The 18,753-nt window shown below is 41.9% G+C and overlaps 1 protein-coding gene across 1 annotated transcript in view; it reads left to right on the top strand.

Moving 5' to 3' along the window:
• The window catches only part of KIF26A (kinesin family member 26A), a 378,483-nt gene that overhangs the window by 355,540 nt on the left and 4,190 nt on the right, over nt 1-18,753 (top strand). Inside the window, 3 exon segments of the mRNA XM_053697080.1 lie at nt 1,474-1,646; nt 2,287-2,307; nt 11,142-11,292. Coding sequence (XP_053553055.1) covers nt 1,474-1,646; nt 2,287-2,307; nt 11,142-11,292 — 345 coding nt within the window.

Below are 18,753 nucleotides of genomic sequence, written 5' to 3'. Positions count from 1 at the left end.
AGGTTCAGCGCTTCTTTATAGAGAGGGTGGCACGGAGCAGACAGAGAGAGGTAATAAGGGAATACAGGAGTATCTAGGATAAGTATACCGCAGGTTCAGCGCTTCTTTATAGAGAGGGTGGCACGGAGCAGATGTCAGGGAGAGGTAATAAGGGAATACAGGAGTATCTGGGATAAGTATACCGCAGGTTCAGTGCTTCTTTATAGAGAGGGTGGCACGGAGCAGATATCAGGGAGAGGTAATAAGGGAATACAGGAGTATCTGGGATAAGTATACCGCAGGTTCAGCGCTTCTTTATAGAGAGGGTGGCACGGAGCAGACGTCAGGGAGAGGTAATAAGGGAATACAGGAGTATCTGGGATAAGTATACCGCAGGTTCAGCGCTTCTTTATAGAGAGGGTGGCACGGAGCAGATGTCAGGGAGAGGTAATAAGGGAATACAGGAGTATCTGGGATAAGCATACCGCAGGTTCAGCGCTTCTTTATAGAGAGGGTGGCACGGAGCAGATATCAGGGAGAGGTAATAAGGGAATACAGGAGTATCTGGGATAAGTATACTGCAGGTTTAGCGCTTCTTTATAGAGAGGGTGGCACTGAGCAGACGTCAGGGAGAGGTAATAAGGGAATACAGGAGTATCTGGGATAAGTATACCGCAGGTTCAGCGCTTCTTTATAGAGAGGGTGGCACGGAGCAGACAGGGAGAGGTAATAAGGGAATACAGGAGTATCTGGGATAAGTATACCGCAGGTTCAGCGCTTCTTTATAGAGAGGGTGGCACGGAGCAGACAGGGAGAGGTAGTAAGGGAATACAGGAGTATCTGGGATAAGTATACTGCAGGTTAAGCGCTTCTTTATAGAGAGAGATATATAGATAGATAAGTATACTGCAGGTTCAGCGCTTCTTTATAGAGAGATATATAGATAGATAAGTATGCAGCAGGTTAAGCGCTTCTTTATAGAGAGAGATATATAGATAGATAAGTATACAGCAGGTTAAGCGCTTCTTTATAGAGAGAGATATATAAATAGATAAGTATATCGCAGGTTAAGCGCTTCTTTATAGAGAGAGATATATAGATAGATAAGTATACAGCAGGTTAAGCGCTTCTTTATAGAGAGATATATAGATAGATAAGTATACAGCAGGTTAAGCGCTTCTTTATAGAGAGAGATATATAGATGGATAAGTATACCGCAGGTTAAGCGCTTCTTTATAGAGAGAGATATATAGATGGATAAGTATACCGCAGGTTAAGCGCTTCTTTATAGAGAGAGATATATAGATAGATAAGTATACCGCAGGTTAAGCGCTTCTTTATAGAGAGAGATATATAGATAGATAAGTATACCGCTGTACTGAGATTTCACGTACACATCACCAGGAGCTATGATCACGCGTTTCCTGTCACACACTGCTGCGTAAGGTTCTGCTGTTATTCGCTGTTAATGTGATATTATCCCTTATTGCACAGGTGTGCAGCGCCGGAGGTTGATACCGGCTCCTTTACCAGAAGCAGCGACTGGGACCGGCCAGTGGGTGGATCTCCCACCCTTACCAGGAACCTTAAAAGAACCATTTGAGATAAAAGTGTATGAGATTGATGACGTTGAGAGATTGCAGAGGCACAGAGCAGAGGAGCTGGAGGTCAGTACTAAATGCTTAACCCTGTGATTATCAGAGAGGTGGCACACAAGGGGTTATTGGTATGGAAGTCTCAGATTAATTGGAGGTCAGTACTAAATGCTTAACCCTGTGATTATCAGAGAGGTGGCACACAAGGGGTTATTGGTATGGAAGACTCAGATTAATTGGAGGTCAGTACTGAATGCTTAACCCTGTGATTATCAGAGAGGTGGCACACAAGGGGTTATTGGTATGGAAGTCTCAGATTATTTGGAGGTCAGTACTAAATGCTTAACCCTGTGATTATCAGAGAGGTGGCACACAAGGGCTTATTGGTATGGAAGTCTCAGATTAATAAATGTATAGAACTGATTCACAAGACATTAAATAATAAATAATAAGTTACGATTCACATGTTGGGGTTCGTTCACCAACGACACTGAAATGAATTGCTCTGCAGTTAATTGTGTTTTACTGTTGTGTCACAGAATATCAATAGTTCTGACAAGGCGCTCTCCTGCGATGCGTTTATAGCTTGTCCTATGCAACGGGATCATTAATCTTTATGTAAATCACTAGACCTCTGTTCTCTCACAAATAGTTTGTGCTTTAATTATCATATATTTATAGTAATATCTATTTTTTTTATTTATTTCTTTAGCCTTTCCAGGATATGGACAAGGTGAGTGACATTATTATGTTATAGGGTTAAGTAAATATTGCTGCAGATTATTAATATTTGGGGTCAGTTTCATACTAATTTATGTTACAGTCAGTGCACTTATACACACAGATTGATTTGGCTTTAGAATAAATCAGTTTATTAAATCTTTCTGTAACTATTGTGTTTTAGTATTTGCACACATTAGGGAATTAGTTGTCTTATTTTCCCGCAGGTGCCTAGAATCCTGTATGTTACACAGCTGTAAATAGCTGCGTGTGTCACACACTGTGCAAGAAAGTCACAGCCTATAGCTTTATAGCATTACACTATATTGGGGTGCCTGGAGTATTTGAGATTCTCTTTAATGACGACATGCTATATACAAGCTACTTGGCCTCGTATTGAATCATATTTGGTTTTGGGTGCCAAGTGCCTCCTGACCTGATGAGGTTGTATGTCTGTGTGTGTCCCCTACCCCTGGGGTTAAATCCCAGTCTTATTGTCTTTAGGTGAATGAAATTAGTGGTATCAGCCGTGCATAAATATACATTTACAGTAAGTGACCTCTCCTGAATCCCTCATCAAACTGACAATATCTTTCTGAATAAATTGTCAGTGATCCAATAAAATTCCTGCCTAATTGCAAAAGCAATCAGCAGTCTATAATCATAATTACACACATATTGTACATTACCTGGCTGCTCTTGTAAAGAAGCAACGTGCCAACACCGCAGTGTTAACTAAATATACATAACTCCTGAGTAACAATGAGGTGAATATTGTGTTTATCTCAGACCATGGGCCGAGATTACGTATGCGGCACAAGCTTCAGCGCAACTGCTGAAACCCGCGTTGCCCCGTAATTTCACCTTGCACATTGGAGAATCACATAAACCACGCCGGCAGTTCATATACTGCCATAAGTCAGGTCCAGAAATGTGAGTAAATATACATTTCTGGAATCACTAATGGCTTACGGCAGTTTAAAAACTGCCGGCGCATAAGAAAAAAAAGTTAAATCGCCCTTAAAAGTCTAACCCGCCTCCCTAAAATAAACCCGACACATCACAACCCCTATATCTGGCATCACCCCACATTGCAACTAATAATAAAAGTTGTAACCCCTAAACCGCAAACCCCACACAACGCAATATACCTAATTAAACTATGAACCCCTAATCCGCCATTCACCCACATCGCAATCTACCTAATAAATTTATTAACCCCTAATCCGCCCCCCCCCTACAGCACAAACTGCTTAATAAATGTATTAACCCCTATTCTGCCATCCCCCACATCGCAAACTGCTTAATAAATGTATTAACCCCTATTCTGCCATCCCCCACATCGCAAACTGCTTAATAAATGTATTAACCCCTATTCTGCCATCCCCCACATCGCAAACTGCTTAATAAATGTATTAACCCCTAAACCGCCAACCCCCACAACACAATATACCTAATTAAGCTGCTAACCCCCCACAATGCAATAAACTAATTTAATCACTAAGCCCCCTAACCTAAAACCGCCCTAAATTAACCCCAATTACATAAAATAATAAAATACTAAGTTAAAATTAAAATAAAAAATCCTAACAGTACCTAAAAAAATATAATCTAAGATTAAAATAAATAAATCTAAAATTACAAAAAATAAAAGTCTAAAATGACAGAAAAAAAAGGCCCCCCAAATTAACAAAAAAAATCCTAATCTAAACTAAACAACCAATAGCCCTTAAAACGGTCTTTTGTAGGGCATTGCCCTAAGTTAATCAGATCTTTTACATAAAAAAAATACTAAGTCCCCCCCCCACCCACCAAAGCCCCAAAATAAATAAAAACTAACACTGAAAAAACCTAAGATACCCATTGCCTCTAAAAGGGTATTTGTATGGGCATTGCCTCTAAAAGGGTATTTGTATGGGCATTGCCTCTAAAAGGGTATTTGTATGGACATTGCCTCTAAAAGGGTAATTGTATGGGCATTGCCTCTAAAAGGGTATTTGTATGGGCATTGCCTCTAAAAGGGTAATTGTATGGGCATTGCCTCTAAAAGGGTATTTGTATGGGCATTGCCTCTAAAAGGGTATTTGTATGGGCATTGCCTCTAAAAGGGTAATTGTATGGGCATTGCCTCTAAAAGGGTATTTGTATGGGCATTGCCTCTAAAAGGGTAATTGTATGGGCATTGCCTCTAAAAGGGTATTTGTATGGGCATTGCCCTTAAAAGGGCAATCAGCTCTTTTGTAGCCCATGAAAATAAAAAAATCCCTAATTTAAAAAATAGACACCCCAAAAAAATAAAAAAAGCCTGTCTAACCCCCAAATAGGTACTCACTGTTCCTGAAGTCCAGCGGTAAAATTCTTCTTCCAGGCGGCGACATCTTCTTCCATTGCGTGGACCTCTTCTGTCTTCATCCAGGGCGAAGTCCACGGGGAGCAAGAACGCCGGCTGCGGAGTCATCCAGCGTGAAGGATCCTCTTCATAGATCCTCGCCGCTCACTGAGGATTGAATAAAAGGTACCCGTTTTATATTTGGGGTACCTTGCATTTCTATTGGCTAAAATTTTCAAATCAGCCAATAGGATGAGAGCTACTGATTCGAACAGCCAAAGGGATTTCAGTAGCTCTCATCCTATTGGCTGATTTGAAAATTTCAGCCAATAGGAATGCAAGGTTCCCCAAATATAAAACGGGTACCTTGCATTCAATCCTCAGTGTGTGGCGATGATCGTACGAAGAGGATTCTTTACGCTGGATGGCTCTGCGGCCGGCTTTCTTGCTCCGCGGTCACCTCCGCTCCACGTCGCCTTCGCCCTGGATAGAAGAGGTCCCTGCGATGGAAGATGTCGCCGCCTGGAAGAAGACTTTCTCCGCTGGACTTCTGGAATGGTGAGTACCTATTTGGGGGTTAGACTTAGGCTTTTTTTTTTTTTTTTCGGGGTGTCTCTATTTTTTAGATTAGGGATTTTTTTTATTTTCATGGGCTGCAAAAGAGCTGATTGCCCATACAAATGGCTAGCTTAGGTTTTTTTAGTGTTAGGTTTTTCTATTTTGGGGGGTTTGGTGGGTGGGGGTTACTGTAAGGGGGAACTTCCAGGGAGTTACGGTACTTATATATTCAGCGTAAGGCTTGCTGTGCCTGCCTATGTGTGGCGAGGTTAAAATGGAGTAAAATTTCTCCTTTTTCGCCGCGTAAATCCTTGCAATATATGATACCGATATGGAAGTAAAATTAGCAGGCGACGGGTGAAATATACACGCTTCATTTATATGCGGCGCCATATATGTGATAGCAATACCGGACTAAAAACTGGTGATGCCGGCTTTTGCTGGCGATGCCGCATATGTAATCTCACCCCATATCAGAGTCAGACATCTTGTGTATTACTGCAGTTGTGAGGTCACATTCTAGCCCTGCCCCTTTCCGACACTGGACCAGGGAGTGCAGCTGTCACATTGTCACTAACCATGGGTGAGTTTATGGCCAAAAAAATACCTTAGCAAATGGTTTAATAGATTCTAGAGCAGCTAAGTGTTACAGCAGGTGCATAGTTGTAGATATTTAGCATTTGTCATATGATGCAGTTTGTATTTCTTTCATGTAATTGTCAAGAGTCCATGAGCTAGTGACATATGGGATATACAATCCTACCAGGAGGAGCAAAGTTTCCCAAACCTCAAAATGTCTATAAATACACCCCTCACCACACCCACAATTCAGTTTTATAAACTTTGCCTCCTATGGAGGTGGTGAAGTAAGTTTGTGCTAGATTCTACGTTGATATGCGCTTCTCAGCATTTTGAAGCCTGATTCCTCTGAGTACAGTGAATGTCAGAGGGATGTGAAGGGAGTATCACCTATTGAATGCAATGGTTTTCCTCACAGGGATCTATTTCATAGGTTCTCTGTTATCGGTCGTAGAGATTCATCTCCTACCTCCCTTTTCAGATCAAAGATATACTCTCATATACCATTACCTCTACTAATAACCGTTTCAGTACTGGTTTGGCTATCTGCTATATGTGGATGGGTGTCTTTCGGTAAGTATGTTTTCATTACTTAAGACACTCTCAGCTATGGTTTGGCACTTTATGTATTATTATAAAGTTTTAAATATATGTATTGTACTTATATTTGCCATGAGTCAGGTTTATGTATATTTCCTTTTGCAGACTATCAGTTTCAAATTGGGAAAACATATTTAGGAAGTTATTTTTTCTTACCTGGGCTATAGTCTTTTCTTCAAATTGACTGCTTTTTCATAAATTTTCGTGGGCAAAATTAGGCTCGCGAGGTTGCAAAATGCTGATATTTATTGCGTCATTCTTGGCGTGAGAATTTTTTGGCGCGAAGGTATGTTCGGTGACGCAAATTCTTAGTTGAAGCCAGGTTTCCTTGTACAAGGTTGCATGTGCCATGACGCGAGTTGCGTCATTTCCGGATGTTGTTAGCGCCCAAAAATTTCATTTTGCTTTGTGTGTCATACTTGGCGCCAAATAATATAATTATTTAAGCCCCACTTCCTATATGCCTCTTGCCTTTTTTATGCTCAGAGGGCTATGCTGTTTGCATTTTTTTCTCATTCCTGAAACTGCCATATAAAGAAATTGATCATTTTGCTTTATATGTTGTTTTTTTCTCTTACATTTGCAAGATGTCTCAATCTCATCCTGTCTCAGAAACCACTGTTGGAACCCTGCTGCCTGATAACAGTTCTACCAAAGTATCTGTTGTAAGTTAGTGGAGATTATATCTCCAGCTGTAGTATGTAACAGTTGTCATGATAAGCTTTTGCATGCAGAGAATGTATCCATCAGTACTAGTACAATGACTGTTGTTCCTTCAACATTCTAATGTACATGATATTCCTGTGAATATAAAAGATTTTATTGCTGATGCGATTCAGACGGCTTTGTCTGCTATTCCGCCTTCTAATAAACGTAAAAGGTCTTTTAAAACTTCTCATAAGATTGATGAAATTTCAAATGACCAACAACATACTGAATTATCCTCCTCTGATGAGGATCTATCTGGTTCAGAAGATCCTACTTCACATATTGACACTGACAAATCTACTTATCTCTTTAAGATGGAGTATATTCGTTCCTTGTTAAGAGGTGTTGATTACTTTGGATATTGAGGAAACTAGTCCTCTTGATACTAAAACTAGTAAACGGTTAAATTCTGTTTATAAACCTTCTGTGGTTACTCCAGTGGTTTTTCCAGTTCCTTATGCTATTTCTGATATGATTTCTAAGGAATGGAATAGGCCTGATACTTCTTTTATTCCTTCTTCTAGGTTTTAAAAAGTTGTATCCTTTGCCAGCAGCTAGATTGAAGTTTTGGGAAAAAATCTACTCTCGCCAAACGTACTACTATTCCTATCGAAGATAGTACTTCTTTTAAGGACCCTTTAGATAGGAAACTTGAATCTTATCTAAGGAAAGCTTATTTATTTTTCTGGCTACATTCTTAGGCCTGCTATATCCATGGCTGATGTTGCAGCTGCATCAACTTTTTGGTTGGAAAGTTTAGCGCAACAGGAAACAGATTCTGATTTGTCTAGCATTGTTCGCTTGCTTCAACATGCTAATCATTTTATATGTGATGCTATTTTTTGATATCATCAATATTGATGATAAAGCTATGTCTTTAGCTATTTTAGCTAGAAGAGCTTTGTGGCTCAAACATTGGAATGCTGACAAAGTATCTAAGTCTGGATTACTATTTCTTTCTTTTATTTTTTCTATTTTGCCTTTTGTTCAGCAAGGTCATTCTATGTCCACAATAGACTTACAGGATGCATATCTTCATATTCCTATTCATCCAGACCACTATCAGTTTCTGAAATTCTCTTTTCTAGACAAGCATTACCAATTTGTCGCTCTTCCATTTGGCATAGCGACAGCTCCAAGAATCTTTTCAAAGGTTCTCGGTGCCCTACTCTCTGTAATCAGAGAACAGGGTATTGCAGTGTTTCCTTATTTGGACAGTATCTTGGTACTAGCTCAGTCTTTACATTCTGCCGAATCTCACACAAATCAACTAGTGTTGTTTCTTCACAGACATGGTTGGAGGATCAATTTACCAAAAAGTTCCTTGATTCCTCAGACAAGGGTCACCTTTTTAGGTTTACAGATAGATTCAGTGTCCATGACTTTGTCTCTAACATACAAGAGACGAATAAAATTGCTTTCAGCTTGTCGAAACCTTCAGTCTCAATCATTCCCTTCAGTGGCTATGTGCATGGAAGTTTTAGGTCTCATGACTACAGCATCGGACGCAGTCCCCTTTGCTCGTTTTCATATGAGACCTCTTTAGATTTGTATGCTGAATCAGTGGTGCAGAGATTATACAATGATATCACAATTAATATCCTTAAATCCCAACGTTCGACTCTCTCTAACTTGGTGGTTAGACCACCATCGTATAGCTCAAGGGGCCTCTTTTGTTCGTCCAACCTGGACTGTAATCACAACAGATGCAAGTCTTTCAGGTTGGGAAGCTGTCTGTGGATCTCTGACAGCACAAGGAGTTTGGCAATCTCAAGAGGCGAGGTTACCAATCAATATTTTAGAACTCCATGCTATTTTCAGGGCTCTTCAGGTTTGGCCTCTGTTGAAGAGAGAACCAATAATTTGTTTTCAGACAGACAATATCACACCTGTGGAATATGTCAATCATCAGGGTGGGACTCACAGTCCCCTAGCTATGAAAGAAGTATCTTGTATACTTTCTTGGGCGGAATCCAGCTCTTGTCTAATTTCTGCGGTACATATCCCAGGTGTAGACAATTGGGGGGAGGGGTCTCTCCATCCAGATGTGTTTTGTCAGATTGCTCAGATGTGGGGTCTTCTAGAAATAGATCTGATGGCTTCCCATCTAAACAAGAAACTTCCCAGGTACTTGTCCAGGTCCAGGGATCCTCAAGCGGAGTCAGTGGATGCGTTAACAGTTCCATGGTTTTACCAACCTGCTTATATCTTCCCGCCTCTAGTTCTTCTTCCAAGAGTGATCTCCAAGATCTTCATGGAACAATCGTTTGTGTTTCTGGTAGCACCAGCATGGCCTCACAGGTTTTGGTATGCGGATCATGTTCGGATGTCCAGTTGCCAACCTTGGCCACTTCCTATAAGACCAGACCTTCTGTCACAAGGTTCGTTTTTTCCATCAGGATCTAAAATCGTTTAATTTGAAGGTATGGAAATTGAATGCTTAGTCATAGAGGTTTCTCTGACTCAGTGATTGATACTATGTTACAGGGTCATAAAATCTGTTTCTAGGAAGATTTATTATCTAGTTTGGAAGACTTATATTTCATGGTGTTCTTCTCATAAATTCTCCTGGCATTCGTTTAGAATTCCTAGAATTTTACAGTTTCTTCAGGATGGTTTGGATAAAGGTTTGTCTGCAAGTTCCTTGAAGGGACAAATCTCTTCTCTTTCTGTTTTATTTCACAGAAAGATTGCTAAGCTTCCTGATATTCACTGTATTGTGCAGGCTTTGGTCCGTATCAATACTGTCATTAAATCAATCTCTTTTTCTTGGAGTCTTAATTTGGTTTTGAAGGCTTTACAGGCTCCTCTTTTTGAGCCTATGCATTCTTTGGATATTAAACTACTTTCTTGGAAAGTGTTGTTCCTTTTGGCTATCTCTTCTGCTAGAAGAGTTTCTAAATTATCTGCTCTTTCTTGTGAGTCTCCTTTTCTGGTTTTCCATAAGGACAAGGCAGTTTTGCAGACTTCATTTAAGTTTTTACCTAAAGTTGCGAACGCTAACAACATTAATAGGGAAATTGTTGTTCCCTCTTTGTGTCCTAATCCTAAGAATTCTTTGGAGAGATCCTTGCATTCTCTGGATGTTGTAAGAGCTTTGAAATATTATGTTGACGCTACTAAAAATTTCAGGAAGACTTCTAGTCTATTTGTTGTCTTTTCTGGTCCTAGGAAAGGTCAGAATGCTTCTGCCATTTCCTTGGCATCCTGGTTAAAGCTTTTGATTCATCAGGCTTATTCAGAGTCGGTTCAGGCCCCTCCTCAGAGAATCACAGCTCATTCTACTAGATCAGTTTCCACTTTGTGGGCTTTTAAGAATGAAGCTTCAGTTGATCAAATTTTGCAAAGCAGCAACTTGGTTTTCTTTGCATACATTTACTAAATTCTACCGTTTTGATGTATTTGCCTCTTCGGAAGCAGTTTTTGGTAGAAAAGTTCTTCAGGCAGCTGTTTCAGTTTGATTCCTCTGCTTATGTTTTCAGTTTTTTTCTTTTCAATTATGACAAAAACTTATTTTTTTATGTGGATTTAATTTTTTCAGCAGAAAATGGCTGTTTTTATCCCTCCCTCTATAGTGACTCTTCTGTGAAGTACCACATCTTGGGTATTACTATCCCATACGTCACTAGCTCATGGACTCTTGCCAATTACATGAAAGAAAACATAATTTATGTAAGAACTTACCTGATAAATTAATTTCCTTCATATTTGCAAGAGTCCATGAGACCCACCCTGTTTATGGTGGTTATGATTTTTTGTATAAAGCACAATTATATTTCCAGTTCCTTTTTTGATGCTTTTTACTCCTTTTTCTATCACCCCACTACTTGGCTATTTGTTAAACTGAATTGTGGGTGTGGTGAGGGGTGTATTTATAGGCATTTGAGGTTTAGGAAACTTTGCCCCTCCTGGTAGGATTGTATATCCCATACGTCACTAGCTCATGGAATCTTGCCAGTATGAAAGAAATTAATTTATCAGGTAAGTTCTTACATAAATTATGTTTTATCTTGTGCAACATATGATCATTTCCGTGTATCATACACAACTAATCTTGCGTTTGTTCTACTCAGGGGCTTATGTACTTTAACACCAAACTAAAGCTGCTTGAAAAACGCCAGCAACGGATTCGAGATGTGAAGGCAAAGCACGACTTGCTGAAAGCGGAGCTGGAGGAGACCAAGTGCAGGCTGATGATGGATCCAGACAAGTGGCGAGGGCAGTGTACGTATTGCTTGTTTATATACTTATGTTCCCTACTCACTGAATTCTTTATCGGTCACAAAGTTATTGCTATAAAAGTACCAGGAAGCTGACAGGTGATGGTGAGTTTTCTTTCCATTCCTAGTGGTCTGCATTGTCTGATAAACTGGTGCAAGTGTACTTGCCCCTATGGCAGAACCAGTATATTCTGTTGTGAAACTTTAGAAGAAACATTTCTATTGTTAGGCAGTAGTGACATCATATTGTCAGGTAGTAATGACATCATATTATCAGGCAGTAGTGACATCATATTGTCAGGCAGTAGTGACATCCTATTATCAGGCAGTAATGACATCATATTATCAGGCAGTAATGACATAATTATCAGGCAGTAATAACATTGAATTGTCAGGTAGTAATGACATCATATTGTCAGGCAGTAATGACATCATATTAGGCAGTAATGACATCATATTGTCAGGCAGTAGTGACATCATATTGTCAGGCAGTAGTGACATCATATTGTCAGGCAGTAGTGACATCATATTGTCAGGCAGCAATGACATCATATTGCCAGGCAGTAATGACAACGTATTGCCAGGCAGTAATGACAACGTATTGCCAGGCAGTAGTGACATTGTATTGTCAGGCAGTCTTGATATCATAATGTTAGGCAGTAATGACATTGTATTGTCAGGCAGTAGTGACATCATATTTTCACGTAGTAGTGACATTGTATTGTCAGGCAGTCTTGATATCATATTGTCAGGTGGTAGTGACATTGTATTGTCAGGCGGTAGTGACATCGTATTGTCAGGCAGTAATAACATCATATTGCCAGGTAGTAATGACATTATATTGTCAGGCAGTAGTGACATCTTATTATAAGGCAGTAAAGACATCATATTATAAGGCAGTAGTATCAGGGTGCCAGGAATCAGACTGAGATGAGAAGTACAAATCACACCTTTATTAATAACAACAAATAATAAAAAGTCCACAAGTCAAACAACAAGCTGGTAGTCAGACGAGCCGAGTAAGGAGCCAAAGCGAAGGAATCAGGAACAAGGAGAACAGCAGAGTCAGGAACAAGCCAGGAATCAGGGAGCCAGGTAATACACAGGAACTGGAACTCATAAACAGTTCTGAGACAACGCAAGGGCAAAACATACTGAACAGAGGCCCTTTAAATAATAAGTGATGACATCACAATTTTTAGACAGCAACCTGTCTCACACGGATGATGTACACCAGTCTGGCCATAAGAGGGTGTGCAGGAAATGAGCAGCATCACAAACTGCACCAGACTCGGCAAGAGAGGTGAGTAAAATGGCTGCCAGCAGCACATGGCAAACAAAGCAGGGAAAAAACCCTGACAGTACCCTCCCCTCAATGACCCCTCCCCCGCGGGAGGATAAAAGGCTTATTGGGGAAAAGGGCTGGAGCTTGAACATCAGAGGAGGGAACCCATGAACGCTCCTCTGGACCGTAGCCCCTCCAGTGAACCAAATACTGTACGCGGCCCCTGGACATACGAGAGTCAATAATGCTGCCGACCTCATATTCTTCATGGTTGTCAACAGAGATAGGACGGGGACAAGGCAACACAGTGGTAAACCGATTACAAACCAATCGTTTCAAGAGGGAGAAATGAAAAATATTGGAGATGCGCATTGCAGGAGGAAGGTCAAGAGTGTAGGCCACAGGATTGACGCGTCTGCGTATTCAAAAAAGACCAACATAACGGGGAGCCAGTTTATTGGAAGGCACACAAAGGTTCAAGTTGCGGGAGGACAGCCAAACCCTCTTACCATCCTGGTAAGAAGGCGCAGGCAAATGCCTACGATCAGCCTGGAACTTTTGGCGCTGGAGACAATTTCATAGAGAAGAAACTGCACGGATTCAAGGAAGCGTCAGGAGTAGGACGTTGAGACAAGAGGGCACCTACTCCAGTCTCAGACGCATCGAACTCAAGATCGAAAGGCAGTACAGGGTTAGGATGAGCCAGAACTGGAGCGGCAGCAAAGGCAGTCTTAAGACTATCAAAGGCCTTAATGGCAGTAGGTGACTAATGGAGTGGATCATTTTATTTACGGGTCATGTCTGTGATAGGTTTGACCAAGGAAGAAAAGTTTTTAATAAACTTTCTATAGTAATTGGCGAAGCCCAAAAAACGTTGAATAGACCAAAGACCAACTGGGCAAGGCCACTGCAGAACTACAGACAACTTGTCAGGATCCATGGAGAACCCTGCAACAGTGATAACATAACCTAAGAAGGTTACTTGAGTCTGATGGAACTCACATTTCTCGAGTTTACAAAACAGGCCTTTCTCACGTAGTCTCTGAAGAACCTGTGTAACATCAGAACGATGAGCCTCAAGTGTGGGTGAGTGTATGAGGATGTCGTCTAATTACACAACAACACACTGTTGCAACATATCTCATAGGACATCGTTAATAAATTCCTGGAAAACAGCCGGAGCATTACATAGGCCAAAGGGCATTACAAGATATTCATAATGCCCGCTCCTGGTGTTAAATGTTGCTTTCCATTCGTGGCCCTCCTTGATCCTAACGAGATTGTACGCTCCTCTCAAATCAAGTTTAGTAAAGACCGTAGCTCCCTTGAGGTGATCAAAGAGTTCCGTAATGAGCGGAATAGGGTGAGCATTCTTAATGGTAAGACGATTAAGACCCCTATAATCGATGCATGGTCTTAACTAGCCACCCTTTTTGTTCACAAAGAAGAAGCCAGCCCCTGCAGGAGAGCAGGATTTGCGGATGTTTCCCCACGACAGACCATCGACAACATACTCCTCCATAGCACAATTCTCCGCAATAGACAGAGGGTAAACTTGGCCCCGAGGAAGAATGGCTCCGGGTTGCAGGTCTATGGCACAATCGTAAAAGACCGGTGAGGAGGCAACGTACGGCACGCACCTTGTCAAAAACGTCTATGAACTCTCGGTACTCCTCTGGCAATTGAGAAAAACCGAAGAAGTGCACAAGACTTTAACTGGTTTCAGAAGACAAGTGGAAATACATTGCGGAGACCATAACACAATTTTGGACCCGTGCCAGTCGAGACTGGGATTGTGCTTTTGGAGCCAGGGATAACCCAGAACAACTAGAAAATTTAGAGAGTTGATCACCTGGAACTGGAGGGTTTCAAAATGGAGAGCCCCAACAGCCATGGATAACGGAGCGGTTTTGTGAGTAACGAGTGCGGGCTGAAGGGGCCTGTCATCAATGGCCTCAATAGCCAGCGGAACGGACCGAGGCAGAACAGGAATGGAGTGCTTTGATACAAAAGCACTGTCAATGAAATAGCCTGCAGCACCGGAGTCAACAAGAGCCTGGGTGACTATGGAGGAGTCCACCCAGAAAAGGACAACCGTGACCAAAGGTTTCTCCTTTAGCGGTTCCGGGGATGAGGATAAACAACCCAAGGTTTGCATTGGCTCAGCAGTACCTGATGACTTGGGACCAGGAGGCATTGGAGGAGAGGGAGGCATGGGTGGGAACGAACATGTAGGAGACAACGTAACAGGAGTCTTCCGCAAGCACTCCTTGAAAGAGGGCCTCTCTCTGAGTCTGATGTCAATTAGGATCAAAAAAGACACCAATGCCTCAAGATCCTCTGGTAAATCTCTGGCAGCAACTTCATCTTTAATCGCATCAGAGAGCCCATGAAAGAAGGCGGCAACAAGGGCTTCATTGTTCCAACCTACCTCTGCAGCAAGCGTATGGAACTCAATGGCATACTGAGCAACAGATCTTGTACCTTGCTGAATGGACATGAGTCGTTTAGCAGCAGAGAAGGAGCGAGTCGGAAAATCAAATACCCTTCGAAAGGAGGCCACAAATTCAGGGTAATTTGAAATCAGATTTATTAGTCTCCCACAAGGGATTAGCCCAGGCAAGAGCTGTGTCAGAGTAACGAGATGAGACATCCCACATTAGCTCTGTCAGAGGGAAACGCTGTGGGTAAGTAAATGCCCACCTGGTTCAAAAACCCTCTGCACTGAATACGATCACCTCCATATTGCTGAGGTAAAGGTGCAGAACCAGACATGCTCCTGGTAGGACTAGGTGCAGCAGTGGAAACAGGAGCAGCCATAACTTGCGGGACACTATGCTCCAAATGTGCAGTGCGAGTCAGCAAGGTTTGCAGGGCTAGTGCAAATTGATCCAAGCGGTGATCCTGTTCATCCATCCTGGAAATGATGGTAGGTAAAGGTGGATTATTAGCACCATCAGGATTCATGGCCCTTGCGTAATGTCAGGGTGCCAGGAATCAGGCTGAGATGAGAAGTGCAAAAATAATCACACCTTTATTAATAATAAAAAGTCCACAAGTCAAACAACAAGCCAGGAGTCAAAGCCAGAGCTGGTAGTCAGACGAGCCGAGTAAGGAGCCAAAGCGAATAGTCAGACGAGCCGGAATCAGGAACAAGAAGAACAGCAGAGTCAGGAACCAGGAGATTCATCAGACAGCCAGGTAATACACAGGAACTGGAACTCAAACAGGTCTGAGACAATGCAAGGGCAAAGCATACTGAACAGAGGCCCTTTAAATAATAAGTGATGACATCACAATTCTGAGACTGCAACCTGTCTCACACGGATGATGTACACCAGTCTGGCCATAAGAGGGCGTGCAGCATCACACACTCTGCACCAGACTCAGCAAGAGAGGTGAGTAAATTGGCTGCCAGCAGCACATGGCCAACAAAGCAGGGAAAAAACCCTGATAAGTAATGACGTCATATTGTCAGGTAGTAATGACATAATATTGTCAGACAGTAATGACATTGGGGCCCATTTATCAAGCTCCAGATGGAGCTTGAGGGCCCATGAAGCAGCGATCTAAAGACTGCTGCTCCATAACCTGTCCACCTGCTCTGAGCAGGCGGACAGACATCGCCGCAATTCAACCCAATCGAGTACGATCGGGTTGATTGACAGCCCCCTGTTGGCGGCCGATTGGCCGCGAATCTGCAGGGGGCAGCGTTGCACCAGCAGCTCACAAGAGCTGCTGGTGCAATGCTGAATACGGAGAGCATATTGCTCTCCGTATTCAGCGAGGTCTGTCGGACCAAGTCCGACAGACCTTTGTTAAATAGGCCCCATCGTACTGTCAGGCACTTATGACATCGTACTGTTAGGTACTAAAGACATCATACTGTCAGGCACTAATGACATCGTACTGTCAGGCAGCAATGACATTGTACTGTCAGGCAGTAGTGACATTATATTGTCAGGTAGTAGTGACACCATATTGAAAAAATAGAGTGAGTATATATCATAACTAGGAGGTAACTATCCCCATTACAATGGACAACACGAAACAAAAAGATTCCTAGATAAAGTCTACCGGTGACTATTAGGTCTCCATATGAAGCACCACAAAAAGGGATTGGCAATCTACTACTATTACGTGTTCCTCCAATATAATTATTTAAGAAAGCTGGGTGTTCCTGTACTAGACTGGTACATCAAAAACATCTAATAATCAAAATAAAAAAAAAGGAAATCCATCAACACATTCACTAATTTAGTATAATACAATACCAAAGGCCCCTGGCCATGACCCAATCATGCCACAAAACGCCAGGTAGTAGTGACATCGTATTGTCAGGCGGTAGTGACATCGTATTGTCAGGCAGTAATGACATTGTATTGCCAGGCAGTAGTGACATTGTATTGCCAGGCAGGAATGACATTGTATTGCCAGGCGGTAGTGACATTGTATTGCCAGGCCGTAGTGACATTGTATTGTCAGGCAGTAGTGACATAGTATTGTCAGGCGATAGTGACATTGTATTGTCAGGTGTTAGTGAAATTGTACTGCCAGGCGGTAGTGACATTGTATTGTCAGGCAGTAATGACATTGTATTGTCAGGCGGTAGTGACATTGTATTGTCAGGCAGTAATGACATCGTATTGCCAGGCAGTAATGACATTGTATTGCCAGGCAGTAATGACATCGTATTGCCAGGCAGTAATGGCATTGTATTGTCAGGCGGTAATGACATTGTATTGTCAGGCGGTAGTGACATTGTATTGTCAGGCAGTAATGACATTGTATTGTCAGGTGGTAGTGACATTGTATTGTCAGGCGGTAGTGACATTGTAGTGTCAGGCGGTAGTGACATTGTAGTGTCAGGCGGTAGTGACATTGTAGTGTCAGGTGGTAGTGACATCATCCGAGCAGACCTTGCAGCTTTGCCTGTTACAGCTTCTGTACAACAACCAAATCTTCCTTCAGTAAAAGCATACTGAAGTTATTAGTAGGCGCAAGAATGGACGTTACTTTGTCTGACAATGATGTTTAGCCTTGTTACGGTTGCCTCCAGGCTGGCTGGAAGTTGGACCGTAGAAAAGGATGCTCCTAGCGCTCACCAAAGGATCATCAGCACCGTAGACACCATAACTACTGCGTAGCCACCATAAGTAATGCAGACTCTACGAACCACCGCTGCTGGGCTGGTATCTCGCCGTCTGCTCTGCGCCCTGGACCTACGACCAGGCTCCAGTAGGTGAACCTCTTCCTTCTGTAGAGCGAAGCAGGATCAGGAACAAGAGTTCTTACAAGAGCTCAGTAGCTAAGGGAGTATGAAGAGCATAGCAATCCCTGTAGTGATTATAGATGTTCCCTACAAACATGAGTCAAGGCTGCAAGTTAGAGGGTCAGAAGAGGTCTGAGGTGCTGGAACACCCAGCCTGGTTTTTATTGAGGTTACATGCACACAGGACACTCCCAGGGGGGGAAGCATAAAATCCCCCATCACACATTTGGTACATTTAGATAGAGAGACAACGCCCTTTGACAGGCCACAAAAGAAAATGTTCTGTTATTTTTAAATAGATATTTCTATATACAGTATATCCGATTCATTTTTTAAAACTTATACCTATACCTATATATCTATAGGAATATATACAGGTATAGTTATATAGGAATATATACAGGTATAGTTATATAGGAATATATACAGGTATAGTTATATAGGAATATATACAGGTATAGTTGTATAGGAATATATACAGGTATAGTTATATAGGAATATATACAGGTATAGTTATATAGGAATATATATTTAAAAATACTTATAACAGTCCAGAAGAGAGCATTCGCCATGGTATAAAATTGTGTTTTTAATCCAGGGTGTAAACGTTTTCGGGGAGTGACCCCCTCATCAGACACTTTTCTTCACTTGTCTGATGACGGGGTCACTCCCAGAAAACGTGTACACCCTGTATTAAAAACATGATTTTATACCACGGCGAGTGCTCTCTTCTGGACTGATTTGTTATAAACTATGTGGGATGCACCCCGGCTTCAAAGCATACAGTGAGTGCTGGACTTTTGCACCAATTTATTTATATCCTATACTATAAAAGGCCAAGTGTGTTTGTCCGAAGCTGTCATGCGCAGTAGAGACAGCACGAGGACAAACACACCTGGCCTAAGTCC

Source organism: Bombina bombina, chromosome 1 (assembly GCF_027579735.1).
Source record: "Bombina bombina isolate aBomBom1 chromosome 1, aBomBom1.pri, whole genome shotgun sequence".
Lineage (NCBI taxonomy): Eukaryota > Metazoa > Chordata > Amphibia > Anura > Bombinatoridae > Bombina > Bombina bombina.
This window is presented reverse-complemented; position numbering and strand designations above follow the sequence as displayed.